Below are 17,273 nucleotides of genomic sequence, written 5' to 3'. Positions count from 1 at the left end.
TAGGGGCTGGGGATTCAGCTCAGCGGCACAGCGCCTGCCTGGCAAGCGCAAGGTCGTGAGTTCAATTCCTGGTACCGGAAAACACCAAAAAACCAAAAAAACAAACAAAAAACAGTGAGTAGAAGGTAAAGCCAGAAACTCTCTGAGTGTTATCTAGTCTCTAAAGAAGAAAGGTAGAGCCAGGTATGGTAGTGCATGCCTGTAATCCTAGCACTTGGGAGCCTGAGACAGGAGGATTGCCACGAGTTCAAAGGCCAGCTTAGGCTACACAGTGAGTTTAAGGCCAGCCTGAACTTCACAGGGAGACCGTGTCAAAAAAAAAAAAAAAAAAAAAAAAAAAGGAAGAAGAGAAAGAGGGTACAGATAGGCAGAGCAAAGTTAGAAAAACTCAGAAGATAGTTTAAAATGAGATGAGACAGTGTTTGTAAGTGGAAGAAAAGGCCAAGTGTAACAGGCAAACAACACAGAGATAGAAGGTATGCTTAAGAGGCAAGGTGGTATGTGCCTATAACCCTAGCACTTGGGAAGCTGAGGCAAGAGAATTGCTGGGAGCTCAACAACAGCCTGGGCTACATAGTGAGTTCAAGGCAAGCCTAAACTACGTAGCCAGACTCTGTCTCAAAAAACAAACAATACAAAAAAATCTATGCCTGAAAGAAAGGCGGCAGGGACTGAGGGCCAGCCAAAGGAGCAGAACAAGAGCACAGAGACAGGAAGGAAGGAGGAAGACTTTCAGATTCGGGGAAGTCTGCATGGACTGTGGATGGAAAGAGATGGCGCAGTTTCTATTTTCTTCAGAGATCAGAATCAAGGTCATCTTAAAGCGAGGAGAGGTGTGGGGAGTGAGTGTCTGAGCTGCAGCTGAACCCTGCAGCACCATAAGGACTGACAACGGAGCATGGCAGAACAAGTTGCCGTCACAGTCCCCAAAGCACTGTGCAACCTAACCCAAAGTGTTCAGGCAACACTTGCAACTGATGCTTCCCCACGTCTCTCACACAGCAATGCATTCACTTTACAATCTGAGTGTTTATGTGAAAGAAACTCACTTAGCAGTACTAACCCCCAAACACCATTAAATTTCACTGCCACTGCCTTCCTGATTTACCAGGTAGTCAGTAAAACAGTAAGAGAAACAACACAAAAGACTAATAAAATGGGGCCATTCAGACAGAATCCAAGAATCCTGCAGACAGCATGCATCCTACCTTACCCATAAGTCTCCTCAAAGCTGTCACAGAGAAGTGGCCACCAGCATCAGTGTAAAGCAAATAAAGCAGCAAGTTGTGGGTGTGCGAAGGACTGCTATGCTTACCGGTTAAAGATGTTATCGCTGAAAGCATACTTTTCCAGGCGTGCAAGAGGGGGCAGCTCATCCTGGCCTGGGATGTCCAAGAAGGCTGTCAGTCTCATACTGTCACAATCTGGACCGTAGTCTTCAAATCCATCTAGAAGGGAAGAGAAGAAACTCAAATACCCCACGCAGAAGTGTCTATTCACTGTGATGAGTCAGACATAGGCAAAGATGGGGCCTACTGGCACAGCTTTCTACTGTCAGACCTTTCCAGCAGAAGCTCCTAGGAAAGACACCCTTGAGAATCCATCTAAAATGGATAGCCATATAACCTTACGTCAAAGGTGGTAAAGACTATAGTCATACAGAAAAGCTAGATGGCTTCTTTTACTGCCATCTGTCTGATGCCGGCCTCAGTTTCAAACAGGATAAATAGGCACCACTCCTTTACTGGGGAGTTCAGAAGCCAGGAAACAAAGAGCCTCGCTTTTCTAAAAAGCGGCCATGTAGCTCTACTCAAACACATTTAAAATAGTCAAAGGAAAAAGCAAATAGGTTCTGCCCAAACAGCAAGAATCTGACAGCAAGTTCTCCAAACATTTTGCCTACACTAATGTAGTCACAAGGTTCATGTACTTGACATAAATTCCCACCTACCTGACCCTCCCCACAGAGTCTGAAAGGTTCCTCCAGCTCGCACTGGTGAGAAACTCACCAGTTCGCATCCTTTTTCTTCTTCTCTAAGCCTGTTCTGCCCTACATCCCTGAGGCGAGGCACATCCTTCTCTCCAGCATGGTGGGTGGCTAAGGTCATGAGTTCTGGAGACAAATGCTCCTGGGATGGCGGAATCCCAGAGTAAGTCACTGAACCTATCTAGATTTCCATGATTTCATCTTGCCGGTGGGGATAAACCCTACCCTTGCTCTCTAAATGGGGTGAGACAGGTGAGTTCATATGTGTGGATTTGCCCACCTCCACATGATCTGAACAACTCTGACCACAGATCACCACCATTTGCTTTGGTGTGGCAGAATCACAGGAGGCCTTTGCACCCCTGAGGCCTTCTACAAATGTTATTCGCCACATTTTGTCTCCTTTTGACCTTTAGGTCTCAGGCAGGGTGCAACCCTTCAGCAAAGACTTCCCTGTCCACTGTCCTCTTACCTCAAGTGCCCCAGGTGGTACCAAGCTGGGCTGATCTGCCGTGTTACTGTACAATGTTATATACAATCCATTCATCCTGCTACCAATACAGGTTCTCACAGGCAGGCCTGCAGCTGCCTACTACTGGGTTCTCTGGGCCTAGCATGATGCATGGCACACAGTAAATGTTCATAAATCATGAATAAATTCACTTTCGAGCCATGCATTTCACCAAACAACCTCTTAACCAACCACTGAATTAACTTAATCTTTCCATCCACTCTATAAAACACACTGATTAATCCCAGGACACAGTCATAGCTAAGAGGCTACTCTCCAAGAATCACACTGGTAAAAGGAGTTGTTGGGACAGTCATAAAAATAAAAACAGTAACTACTTTTCTAGTACTTGTAATGAGTAAATGGTAGGAAAGTGCTTTACAAGTATGATTCAGTTCCCACAACTCAACCAAGTAAAGACTATCCTTATCCTTATTTTACAGATGAGCAAACCAATACCCAGAGAGGTTATGTAGCTTTCCTTTCGTCATTCATCTAGCTTGCGCTATCCAGAAGTAGGACCCTGCACAGTTGTTGTCAGAAGGGTCCTGTGCTCACTAAGAGTGAGTTATCTGTGTACGCAAAGCTGTTTATGCTAGTTTTCTTTACTCTGATTAAATATCTCAGGGAAATATTATGTAATCAGTGGCATACGATTGTCAAAACAAAGCTGTATTCCCAAACATTAGTTTGAATTCTTCAGAAAGATTCAGCAGAGATGAATTACTGAAACACAGCTGTGGGTAAAACAAGTGGGAAATACTACAAACACAAGGTTTTACGTCCATGTTTTTAGCACAGATCTTTCACCCCATGTAAAGACCAGAATGCTGATGAAGCCTACGGGTGTGCTATGCGGAGAAAAGGAGGGTGCCTGTGCATCAACAAGGCCTTGGCTCAGATGGCAACGCAGTATGAGCATGCATTTATGCATATTATAAAATATGGGCATTTTTAAGAACCCCTGTTATGATAATCTTTTCTATTAGCAGATATCTCCTCATTCCATTCCTGCTGGAGATGAGGGCATCCACTAAAAGGATAAGGCAGGGAAGGAAGTGCCTGAATTTGAAATTCCATTATCAAGAGGATGCTGGCTGTTTCAAAGACAGCCTGGCTGGAGTTTGTGCACAATAAAGAGAAATATATATACAAAGTCCTCCCTTCCCCTACTCCCTTCAGTCAACCTTCCCATTTTTTACCTTAAAGAATAAAGATAAAGAAACAGGCTGCCAAAGACCTCCTTGGGGCTAGTTTTGGCAAGAGAACTGTCTCTATAGTTGGGTCCAGGAAGATCAATCGGCACCTGCTACAGAGGTGTAAATGCACCCTACTATTCTTTACGCTGAAAATTAGATAGCTGTGCCAGTAGCACTACTGGTGTGAAAAAGCAGGAGTCCTACCTGGCAGACAGAAAACCAAAGCCAATTTAGGCAGTAATTGATAAGAGTTTAAAATAGAGATGACAAGCTTATGCTTAGGTGCTTATTTTCTCTGAAACACTGAAAACATTTTTTATCAGCTAATTCTTTTAAGCTAGTAATAAGAGTTTATTAAAAATTTACATTGTATAACAGTTACTCTAAGAATTTTAATAAAGACTTATACATTTGTACAAAAACACACACAGCATAATCAAAACATGTTGTTTCTCTGCAGGATCACTCCCTCAGATGAATGGGACTAGACGGAGTCACAGCCAAGCCAAGAGTGGCAGTGCTGGGTGTAAGTATTCTCCACACTGCTCCTAGGGGCCAACAGGAGCATACCCTGCACTCCACAGATGTGTAGAGAGCACCTACGGAGCTGGCCTGGAGTGGATTCAAAACAGTGACCAAGTCCAAAGCAGTGATTCTGGACCTGCTGGGCTCACAGATGGTTCTGGACACAAATAGAGTCACCCGAGCCTTTTATGCAGGAACAGGGTTTTCAGAGGGTCTTCAAGGCCTACGGAGTACTTCAGGGATTAAGAACTAACTTGCTGTATTAAGATAAAAGAAAATATCCAGATACTTCACAAGAAACTGTTAAATCAGAGAACTAAGGCTTTGGCAATTAGTCTCATAAGAGAATCGCTGTCAATGGAGAATATTAATGATTCTACTACACTATATATAAAACAAGGAAATAAAAGCTAAAAGCCATAAAATATTAGATAGTAATTAACCCTTATTGGTTATTTCCCAACCAAGAACTGTGCTAAAAGCTTTCTGTGTACAGTAGCTTATTAAATCTTGATAGCAACCATATTATTTCCATGTTTGTACTAAGAAAAATGCAGCTTGGAGAGGTTAAGAAAGTTGTCAAAGTTCACAAAGCTAGAGAGTTGTACAGTCAAAGTCTGAACTCAGTCAGACTCCAGACATCACACTGTGCTATAGTGCCAGAAAGGAAACCTAGATATTAATTTTAATTTTTAAAGGAACCCTGCCCATCTCCTCTCTAAGTGCTAGTCTTAATGATTCTGTTCCTGCTGTTCCCATGGCCTGAGACACCCTCACTTCTTAAACCCCAACTTGAGTTCAGTGTCCCAACGAGACCTCCCCAGCCCCCAGGGAGAAGGCCAATCTGCTGTCACAGACTGTCTTGGAGCTGTGGCTCTTCCTTCCCAACACTGGCCACCGAAGTGCTGGCACTGGGTGCCATCACGACAACACATCTGTCCTAGTGGCCCTGAGAACCCCATGAAGGTACAAAACTCCAGCACCCAGTGCAGGTTATGTCCAGTAGTAGGTATTCCACAAAAAGATTAAAAGAAGGAATGATACTCCTAACAGAAACTTTAAAAAATGGAGAAGAAATTGAAACAGTGAATGTTATAGTATAGAATCACAGAGAAGCAAGAAGAAGCCTAAGAATATATCTTGATAAAATCATTTTACAGACAAGGAAATGAATGTGCCCAAGGATTCTGAGAACCTAAAAGTTCTGCAGTCCAGCCCAGTGTTCTATCACCAAATAAGCAGAAAAATCTAAGAGGATGGAGACTAAAAGAACAACAAAGCCAAAAGGAAAGATTGTGGATAGGAAATGAGAAAGACTTATTTCCAGGTAAGATAGCAAAAGTGGATGTAGTAGACTGACAACTGGTGGTCAATTTACAACCCCCAGCTGAACTGAGTAAGCCTGGTGCTGGGTGTGGGAGGCCCACCTGGGAACTGTTGCCAGGAGCATAAGAGGCAGACCTGGAGAAGGAAAAAGGCTTTGGGGAACTAAAGAGGCTGTTGGGAGCAGAGAAATGCTGTTGGGAGCTGGTAGAAGCTGTAAGGAGCTGTTGGTTGTTTTGGAGGAGCTCGTCATGCTGGCTTTCCTGATGAACTTGGCTGTTTTCATCCTACGAGGAGCTCGGGACCTCGTTGGCACTGAGAATAGCTTCAGTTCACTTTGGGGAGGCTCTGGTCCTCCCTTTGAGCATCGCTTCCTGGCTCCGGAGGGGAAGATGGTGCACTGCCGGTCTCCTAGAGAAGCTTGCTGTGTTGGCTTCCCTGATGGGAACTCGACTCTCTTGATCGTCGGAGGAACTCGGGACCTCACTGTTGCTGAGGACGGCTGTGGTACCTTTCGGGGGAGCTCTGGTTCTTCTGAGCATTGCTTCCCGGCTCCAGTGCAGATCCCTCAGCCTGCTAGCACACATCCTTCATCCCACTGGCACAGACTTCCTAGATTCCACCACTGACCTTTGGGCCTTCCCAGCACAGATCCATGAAACAGGCCTGCATGAGATATTGTTACGGGCTCTAGGACTCCAGGTGAACTCGTGGAAGGCACTGTTATGAGCTCTAGGCCTTCAGCTGGACTCATGTAGGACATTACCATGGGATCCAGGCCCTCGGCTGGATTCTTGGTCTCTAGTGTATGGACAGATTTCCTGCACTCTCTTGTATATCATCCTTTGGGTGACTATTATAAATAATCATATAAAATATGTGTCTTGTATTATATTGTTCCCCTTGCAAAATAAGCCCCAAACCAACACAGTAAACCAACACAATTTACAAAACAGAAAATCAAAACTGAATAAGTAAAACAAAACTTTTTAGGCTCTAGGCCATGGGCTGCATAGACTGATTCCTCTGAAAAAGACACAAACAAGGGGAGCCCTAAACTACAGCAGCTTACCACCTAAAGGCAGTTTCCATCAAAAGAGACCAAAAGCTGAGGCAGTCTAGAAGGTTGAATTTGCAAAGGAGGGACCAGAATGGAGTGGGGAGGAGGGCAGAGAACATGATAAGCATGGTGGCCCCCATGGAACTTACTTGAGCGTTGATCTGTGTACACTAGAGAAAAAAACTATCCAAACATGGAAGGAGCCAGAAGAGTAATTCTTGGCACAAATATGGAGTGAGCACTAATTCATGTTCCCACTGGTCACAGAAGGCTCATAATTGATGGCATATGGTGCAGGATCTTCCAAAAAGGTACTATCTGGATATTAGGGCTAACTGTGTCTGCAATAAAGCTTTCTCTAGAACTGCTCTAATACAGCTTTAAAACAATTCTCAGTGGAATCCAACTACACCCATCAAGCTTAACTACGCATCATGACATTACCAAATATATAGATGTTTTTCAGTAAAATCTAGCAACTAACCATACAAATTCTTTATGACTATCACTCAGTAAAATATTACCAAATGTGAAAAGAATTCAAATAATATATGATCATCATCCACAAAGTGATTACAGAAAGCTCCCCAAATGTCAGAGATGACAAAACAGAAAATTCTCTATAAATAGCAATTAAAAGAATGTTCCATATATTCCAGAAATACATGATGTTGAGGAAACAAATATAAATAAGACCCAAATATAAATTCCAATGATGAAAAAACAATAAATGAATCAAGAAATATTGAAAAAATTAACAGCAGATTAGAAAACTGAAAAAAAAAAATTGGAGAACTCAAAGGCAATAGAAACTAACCAAAATGGACTGTTAGTTTGAGGAATCTGAGCTACAGAGTGAGTGCAAGGCTAGCACGGACTAAACAGAGGGACTTTGTCTCAAAAAAAAAAAAAAAGAGCGAGACAAAGAGACAGAGACAGAGACAGAGATAGAGACAGGGAGGGAATGAATCCTTTAAAAATGCTAATATCAAAAAAAAAAACTACTTTGAAGATAATATGCAATATAACAACCACTGTGGATTTCTTATCACTTTGTTTGATTCTGTATCCTTTTAATGTTTTTTTTCCTAATTTTTCTTTTATTTAAACTTTTAAAAAATGTTAATATCATAACAGAAAAAGAGACAGAATCAAGATGGTGGAGTGTAAGTGGCAGCAAAATTCAACTTCTCAGAGATCCGGAATGGGACACTGGAAAATAACAACGTGGGAAGAAAAAAAGATAGGTACAGTACCTTGCCAGAAATTAGAAAGGAACTGACAGGAAAATAAAAGCAACAGAGAAGTCTGAGAGGTAGATCACAGTGCAGAGAACGGAATGAAACAGTCTGGACTCTCTACCTGCTACCAGCTTGCCCCACATGGGGAGGGGGGCCTGGCTCTGCACAAGCAAGTTGAGTGCTGAGGGCTCCAGAGAGAGACCATATCGTTGTCATCTGCAGCATCAGAATGGGGTTTTGCTCTGAGGGGATTCCCACATGGCAGGCAACATCCGGCAAGGGATCCCAGTGCAGGCACCCACCATACTAGAGTGTTTGGTCAGGCACCTTCTGAGAGGGGCTGACTGAATCTAGGACTTAGAACAGCTGAGGGATGACTTCCCTCCAGGGTTCCCTGTGTCACCCTCCCACAGTGACCAGCTGAGAGAAAACCTCAGGAGACAGATTGGCACTGGGACTTTATTTTTCTCAGTTTTTTTTTTCAATTTTTTAAATCTTTGTATAATTTTTATTTAGAACAATTTTTCTTTTTAAATTTTTAAATTTGTTTAGTTTTTCTTGCTACTCTAAAGATAAAAGGGTGGCAAAGATAGAGTGTCAGAGACTGAGTGGTGGGACAGTGGGGACAATCCTGCTCTGCTTCTCTAGGTTTGGTGCTTAGTCTGTTCAGATTGCCACAATCTTCATCTCATTGTTCTTGACCGCCTGGTACAAAAAGGGGATACAGGGGTTGCTGCCCAGAGGCTCCTCTAAGTTGTGGATCTGGCTCAGCAGCTGCATGATCTGCCCTGTTGTGGGGTCTGGGGGGGCTACAAGGGGGAGGCCCTGGCCGGATGCTTCTTGTGTACACTAGGCACTGTCCGCAAGGCTCACCTAGCAAAGATCCCCTTGCTCAGCCACAGCAGCACCAAGTTCGTGGCAACTGCAGATCCTGGAGGGGGCTCCTCAGCAGGGCTGTGGGCAGCCACAGGAACCAGCCCTGCCACTCAGCCAACAGCCTCAGGACCAGCTCCTGCAGCTCCAGTAGCTGCACCTTCATCTCTTCCTTAAGCTGGACCCCATGAGGGCTGGTAGCTAGGGCAGGGGAAAGGCATGAGCCCCACTACCTCTTCCCAAGGTGCGAGGACAGTACTGGCTCTGAAAGTACTGGCAGTGAATACCAGAGCCCTCACCATACTGCTGCACCAGCATGACCTGGGGTCTCACTGCCTTCCTTATCTAGGGCCATGAAGCAGACACTGTCACAGCCTGGACTAAACAGAGGGGCCTCTGGAATGTGGGTGAGGACTTCACAAACCTGCAGGCCCTAAGGCTAGGTGGAGAAAAACATGCACTGCTAGACTCTAAAACTGTACACTCCAGAAGGAAACTACACATTCAAAAATTCAGAGAAATTTCTGGTTTTGGATTCCTTTTTATTCCTCTTTTGTTCCCCCTCTCTTCTTCACTGCTTTATTGGGATCTAGGGAATTTTCCTTTGTCATTCTTCCTTGTTTTTTACTTTTCCTTATTTTTTTCTTTTCCTTTCTTTATCCCTTTTAATATTTTCTTTTTATTCCCCATGTTATTTTTTCTATTTTTCCTTCCTTTTCATCTTTTATCTTCTAGTTCTCATTTTTTGTTACCTTTACCTAATTCTATAAATATCCTTCTACTCTTTAATGTGACCCTTTTTCTCACTTCTCTTCCTTCTCACGTCCCTTGTTTAATTTTTCAAACTTTTCTAATTCCATTCTCCTGTTCCTACCCCCTATTGTCTGTAGTATTATAACGTTAAGCTTTGTTAGTCATTAGATAGTTAACTCTATGTTATCACTGTTAAGATTCTTTTCTGTCATTACTGAAGACACAGTTTTTCCCATTTAGTATATGTGCATTGTATATCAACAACTGGGTTGTCTTAGTGTTTCTACTATAATTGTGGTTTCTTTTTATGGCTAAATACGGTACATTATTGATTCTTATGGTATGCCAATATTCAATTTTTTTCTTGAACAGTATTATTGTTGCTGATTTGTCTGACATTGCCAGGATCACATAGTTGTGCTAGCAATGAGTTATCTCTGTATGCCACTGCCCAGATTACTTTTGTGACATTAACAATACTACAGTCCATTCCCGGAGAACTGAGTGTTAGGACAATTGCACTGCATTTTCTCTCCCAAATTAACATAGGTACTCAGATCTTGGGACACAGACAAAGACCGTAGTTAGCCATGCCCAGAATGCATCACTGAAAAGCAGACTAATGAAACAGATCTCCTTACTGGCAACAAAGTCTTCAATTATAAACTCCTGCAAACATAAGCACAAAACAAATAAACAAAAAACTATAGTCAATATATTTATTTCCTTAATAACTTTCAGTGTGAATGGTCTCAGTTCCCCAATGAAAACACACCAATTGGCAGAATAGATCAAGAAAACAAAACCCAAAGATATTGTTGCAGCTTGTGTCTAGATGTCCTCCAAAGCCTCATGGGGTTTTTCAGAGGTGGCTGGATCTAGAGTGTGTGATGCGGGGTTAAGAGTATAATGCGAGGATTAAGGATATGTGATTACTAAATTAGTCCACTGATTGGTTTGGAATAGTTCTAGTATGGCTAATAAGAAGGCTCTCCCTGGGTGTGAGTGCTACTCACCCAAGGGTATGTAGCCTAGATAGAATTTAAGGGACAGAAAGAGGGCTACTGTGGCTCGCTCACTTGCTGCTTCCTTGCTGCTTCACTGCTTTGCTGCCTTCCTTCCTTCTGCCCACCATGGACTGTTTCTCCTCTGCAATGCCCCTCTGCCATGCCACCTGCCTTGGAGCCAGTCAATTAGGGACTGAAACCTACATAAACTGTGAGGCAAGATAAACTTTTCCTTCTCCAACTTTGAGCATCAGGTAATTTTGTCTCAGCAATGAGACAAGTAAGTAAGAAAGATATATAGTATAAAATAATAAATCAATCAAATAATAACGAATGCTAGAGAGGCTATGGGGGAAAAGGAACACTTCTAAATTTTGGTAGGAATGTAAACTAGTATAACCACTATGGAAATCAGTATAGAGAGTCCTCACAGAACTAAAACTAGAATTTCCATTCTACCCAGGTATTTCCCTTCTAGGGACACAGCACTTGGGTTCCATGGAGGAGGAGGAGGAAGAAGAGGAACTGGAAGAGGAGAAAGAGGTCTGATTGTATCTTCCTAAGAGTCAGACATCATATTATTATGATGTATGTATACCTATGCTCACTTCAGCATAATTCACAACAGCTAAATCTTAGAAGCTGCCTATATGCCCATCAACAGATGAATGGATTAAAAGTGTAGCATTTATACACAATAGAGTACTACTCTGTTGTAAATAGGGATAAATTTGAGTCATTTCTGGTAATTGGATGCACCTTGAGACCATAATGTTAAGTGAAATAAATGAAACACAAGCTTAAATATCACATGGTTTCTCTTATTTGAGAAAACCAAACTATAAATAAAGCACAAAATAAAAAATAATAGGAAACAGGAAGATAGAACTTTTTCAAATGTGAAAGGGACCAAAAGATGGAGGGAGGGGGTAGGGAAAGAAAAGAAAGGGGATAAAAAATAACTAAGATGTGTTAGGTATTTGTACTAACTCCCCACAATGAATATAATCATTATGTAGTATAAACATGTGCTATTGAAAAAGATAACTGACTACCAAAGCAAAAATAATGACAATACACTATGGGATTTATAGCATATGTAGAAGTAAAATAGCAGTAAACCAAGGAGACAAAATGAAAGATACACAGATTAGAAAGGAAAAAGTAAAATTGTTCACAAAGATGATAGTCTATGCAGAAGATCATAGTGAAACTGAAAGTACTGCCTTGAAAGAACTAAGTGAGTTGTTCAAGATTTCAGGATACAACTAAATACACAAACAGCATATTATGGCATCAAAATGATGAAATTCTTAAGAGATAAATTTAACAAGCAAGGTATAAATCCTATAATGAGAAAAATGTTAAAAGAATTTTTTTAAGTAGAGTTAAAACATTTTCATGGATCAGAAGATTCAATAATGTTACAATGTTAACTCTTCCTCAATACACCTATAAATCCAATGTTATCCCAATCAAAAACCAAGCAATTAACTTTGCAGAAATAAATAAGTTGCCAGGCAGGATGGCACATACCTATAATCCCACCACTCAGGAGGCTGAGGCAAAATGATCACCACAAGTTCAAGGCCAGCCTGAACTACATATGAGACCCTGTCTCCAAAAAAAAAAAAAAAAAAGCTGATTCTAAATGTATATGGAAATTCAAAGGACCTAAAAAACCAAAACCATTTTGAAAAGGAGAAACCAACTAGAATGACTCAGAAAAGACTTATTGTCATGACATTGTGGTACTAGATTAAGCATAAACATGTAGAGAATGGAAGCAAAAATCCATAAAGTGATCCACAAATCTGAAGTCATTTCATTTTTTTACAAAGGTGTCAAGGTAATTCAATGGGAAAAGGGAAAAACTTCTTGGTAAATAGTACTACACTATGTGAATAAACATGTGTATGTGTGGGGAATGAACCTTGATCCTTAAATAACTCAAAATCTTTCATAGACATAAATCCAAAACATACAATAAAACTTCTATTAAAAAATACATAATATTTATACACTTAGTACAACAAATATTTCTTAAAGATGTTACAAAAAGCATGTGCTATATAAACTTCACCAAAATTAGTAATATTTGCTGTCCAAAGAAGAAAATGGAACACTAAGCCCACAGTCCAAGAAGAAAATATGTGTGAAACATAAAAGATTTGAATCCAGGTTATATAAAAACTTAAGAGCTTGATTCCAAAAATATGTACAAGACTTGAGTAGACATCTGAGCAAAGAAGATATACTAATGACAATTAAATAAGGAAAAGATGTACGTTAGTAATTAAGAAAATTCTACTGAAACCACAATAAGTTAATACTATATACCAGTGATGGTGAACTTTTTAGAGACTGAGTACCTAAACTGTAATCCCAAACCCACTTATTTATCACAAAGTGCCAACACCGCAATTAAACTTGAATGCTTGGCTGCTGGAGAGATTGCTGGAGTGACTTGGCTCACATGCGGACAGAGAGGGTTCTGCATGCTTGCTTCACGTACCATAGGTTCACCACCACTGCTATATATCTACAAAGAAGGTTAAATTTTTCCCCCCCGGCTATATTAAATATGTTAGCAGGTATCTGAAGCAACTAGATTTTTTATACATTGTTGGTGAAATGCAAAATGTGACAGCTACTGAAATGCTTTGGTGGATCTTTCCTTCTTTCTTTCTATCTATCTATCTATCTATTTCATTCCTTCATTCATCTATCTATCTATCTATCTATCTATCTATCTATCTATCTATTTCATTCCTTCATTCAAATATACCCGGAAAGTACTAGGCTCAAGCTCAGAGCCTCACACATACTAGGCAAGGGCTCTCCTACTGAGCTACACCCAAGCTCTTTTTAAATTTTATTTTGAGATAAGTCTCACTAAACTAATTGCCCAGCCTAGCCTCAAATTTGTGATCCAAATGCCTCAGCCACCTAAGGAGCTGGGATTACAGGTATGCACCACGAAGCCCTGTTTTGGCAGTTTCTTTAAAAAAAATACACATACACACTTGCCAGTGACCCCGTAATTCCCATTTCTAAGTATTCACCCAACAGAAATGAAAGCACATGTTTACAAAAAATACATCCATAGCAGCTTTACTTATAACAGTCAAAAACTGGATATAAACAAAATAGCAATCAACTGCTAAGTAAATAAACAAACTATTAAATATCCAAACAATGGAATACTTCTCAGCAATAAAAAGGAATGATTTGTTAAAATGCAGCAACATAGATATATCTCAAAAGCATTATACCAAGTAAAAGAAGCCAGAACAAAAGATTTCATACCATATAATTATGTGAAATTATAAAAAAGGCAAAAACATAGTAATATTTAGCAGATCAGTGGTTGCCTGGAATCAGGGGTGGGGGTTAAGGGACTTCTGGAAGTATTGGAAAATGTGTATCCTGATTACAGTTACATGATTGTGGTCACAAGCTACATATTTGCTAAGAGTTGGTGAATTTTACTTTGTGTAAATTATGCATTAATCAAATCACTTTTTAAAAGTAAAGAAAGATAAGCACATAATGTAACATCTATCTGCCCTTCTCTTCTTTCCAAGCCATTTTGTTTTTCTTTTCTTTTTTTTTTTCAGTTTTTTGAGATAGGCTCTTACTGTATATTTCAGGCTGGCCTTGACTCACTGTGCAGTCCAGGTTGGACTCGAACTTACAGCAATCCTGCTGCCTTAGCCTCATCAGCACTGAGATTATAGGCTTGTGCCACAATGCCCACCTCCCAAACCATGTTTTATGGAGACTACAGGGATCAAGTTGGCCAGTTACTAGCCCTGCTGTGATGGAAACAACTTTTCAAATGATCAAACTCCTCTGCTCTGATTCCATATTTACAAGTGACCCCATGAACTTATCTCCTTGGAAACCTCAATTAAGATCTAAAGAAAGTATCATAATTTTAAGACTACAGAGAGTTGTTCACAGCTGGGCGTGATGGCACACGCCTGTAATCCCAGCACTTGGGAGGTTGAGGCAGGAGGATCGTTGCAAGTTCAAGACCAGCCTGGGCTACAAAGTGAGCTCAAGGCCAGCCTGAACTGCATAGCGAGACCCTGTCTCAAAAACACAAAAAAAAGAAAAAAAAAAAAAAGAGACTCATTCACCGTTAAGGATACCTTCACTTCATTGTAGAGTATGCAGGAATATGCGTGGAAATCTCCAGGTTATTTGCTTGTCAGTAAGTTATTATTTTCCTGAACGGCATTGGAAAAGCATTGTCAAATTCTTCCTCTACACTTTATCCAGGAGGAAGCTACTGAACTATCAGCCTGATGTCTCAACCTTCCAGGCAAATACTTATCTCATTGTAACAGACAATCAACTGACCTAATCTCTATTCTAATATTAATTCCCTTTTTCCATCTCCTATGGTCACTGCCCTAGCCCAACGACCACAGTAGCATGTGATCTGGATGACGGAGTTCAAATCCTACTTACTGAGACTTCCAAAACAGGACAGTGGAATAGAAGAGAATGGAATCCCTTCACCACACATACACACACACCCCACAGATATTTCCATAAAATATTTTAAAACATAGTAAGGCAGAAATAGGCAAGACAGGGGAAGGACACCTCTAAGGCCAGAAAGGAAGGCAGAAATCAAAGGAAGAGCAATAAGCAGAAGTTGACACTCCATGACCAGCATTGAAGACCTGGATGCCTACATAGGGACAAAAAATATAGGCAGTGAATCTGAAATAAAAGCCCCAATATAAGAGAATTGTCTGCCTACAGTGGGGGAAATTTGATAAGTCAAAACCATTATAGTCCAGATTTATGTTACCCCCAAAGTGCAGGAACTCCAAACTGAGCTACCAAGATCACAGCCCAGATTCATTAAAATCCCAGGCACCCCAACAAAAGCAAACAAGGGACTGTTCTAAAGAAATGCATAAAGGGTAAGGATGTAGCTCAATGGTACAGCACTTATCTAGCATGAAGCCCTGGGTTGCATTCCCAGTACAGGCCAGGACACACACACATACACACACACACACACACACACACACACACACACATTCACAACCCATGACATGTGAAACTTCATAAACCACCCCTGAAGATAAACTAGTATTAAGAAATTTCAAACTACATGTGGCTACAAACCATCATCAGGAAGAGTAAGTGCCCAAAACAGAGAATTCATATCTCAAGATTTAGAAATATTAGAAAAATCTGAAATAAATTATCAACTATGTTTAGAATGAGTTAAAAATTTTTACACTGACATAGTAACAACAAGAGGGAAATGGGGGAAGGGGTAGATATACATGGAAAAAAGACCAAGTAGAAATGAAAAGTAGAGAAAAAGAGAAATGAAAAATATAGACAATGTAATTAAAATTTCAGCAACAGGCTTAAATAGCAGTTTAGACACAGTTCAAGAGATAGTTAGTGAGCTGGAAGATTGCTATGACAAATCATCCAGAACGCTGCACAGGGAAATAACAAGACAGAAAATATGGGACAGTAATTAGGACACATGAATGATGGCATGCAAAAGCCCAAGATAAGTACAATAAGAATGAATTCTAGAAGAAGAAATTACTGAAAATGAGAAGGGGCAATATTAAATGAGATAATGACTTTTTCAGAACTGAATATTCAATTTGAAGTACAAATGCTAAACTAATTAATAACAAATCCAGACCCTGATGTATTGCAGAATACCAATGGCCAAGAAAACTGAAAAAAATTAATATTAAATTCCAGATTTCTCACAAGATGTTGGAGGAATAGTTGTATAATCAATAGGAGTGAGAGACCTTGAGTCATAATTCCTGATTCTGCCACCCAGCTCTGCCTCCAGTAGGTATGTGACCTTGGATAAGTATCTTAGTCTCTGATTCTGTTTCCTCAGCTTAAAATGGATATAACAGGCCAAGCAAAGTGGAACATGCCTATAATCCCTGCTTCTTGGAAGGCTGAGGCAAGAGGAGCATGAATTCCAGGCCAGTCTGGGCAACTAACTCCACAAGACCCTGTCTCAAAATAAAAAGTAAGGGCAAAGGCTTAGGTTTAATCCCCAGCACTGAAAAGATAATGTGGTGAGAGGCAATAGCTGCCTATCTTGGGTAACTGTTGCAGTGTGGACAAGGTGATATAAGATAGATGACAGACAGACACATAGTAATATAACATCTGACATATTAAGTTATTTGACTATATCAGCTGTTATCACTATTTGCTTAAATTATTAAGTATACTATATTACTGATATTGTTTGTTTCATCTCCAGAGTTCAGAGCAACCATAACCACTAAAGGTGCAGGGAAAGGGATGGAATTCTACAGAGGAGACACTCAGCCTGAAGAAGGGTCTCTATTAAATTCTGTTCCAGCCTTGGCTTCATCCCTGAACCCTACATTTGTGTAGCAAACTACATGACACACAGCTAAGGCTAAAAGAATTGAACTGAGATTTGGAATATTATTCTCTGCAGGAAAAATGAGTTAACAGTTTGACCTCATTCAATTTAAGTGCCCACTAAAACAAAATAAGACATCAATACTCTTTAGAGGCACACATAGAATCCAGAAATTCTACAATACATAATATTCAAAATATCCATTATAGTTCAAAAGTCTTCAATACATGAAGAAAATGGAAAAACATCAACTAGTTAGAAAAGTAAAAATCAAAATAGATTGACTCTGAAGGGGATACAAATGTTAGAATTATAGACAAGGGTTTTAAAATAACTATTATAATAATATTTATGGATATAAAGGAAAATGAGTAAAAAGATG

The 17,273-nt window shown here is 40.3% G+C and overlaps 1 protein-coding gene across 6 annotated transcripts in view; it reads right to left on the bottom strand.

The window, feature by feature from the left end:
- The window catches only part of LOC102028027 (serine/threonine-protein phosphatase 4 regulatory subunit 1-like), an 82,374-nt gene that overhangs the window by 49,625 nt on the left and 15,476 nt on the right, over nt 1–17,273 (bottom strand). For all 6 annotated transcript variants that reach the window (XR_262291.2, XM_005392243.2, XM_013518341.1 and 3 more), the window contains exon 3: nt 1,316–1,448. Coding sequence is in view for 5 of the 6 variants with exons in the window: in XM_005392243.2 (XP_005392300.1) it covers nt 1,316–1,448 (133 nt within the window). In the remaining variant the exon portion in view is untranslated. The remainder of the gene's footprint in view (nt 1–1,315; nt 1,449–17,273) is intronic.

This window comes from Chinchilla lanigera, unplaced genomic scaffold, assembly GCF_000276665.1.
Source record: "Chinchilla lanigera isolate Chin_1 unplaced genomic scaffold, ChiLan1.0 scaffold00044, whole genome shotgun sequence".
Taxonomy (NCBI): Eukaryota; Metazoa; Chordata; class Mammalia; order Rodentia; family Chinchillidae; genus Chinchilla; species Chinchilla lanigera.
Note: the sequence above shows the minus strand (reverse complement) of the source record. Positions and strands in the feature narration are given on the sequence as shown.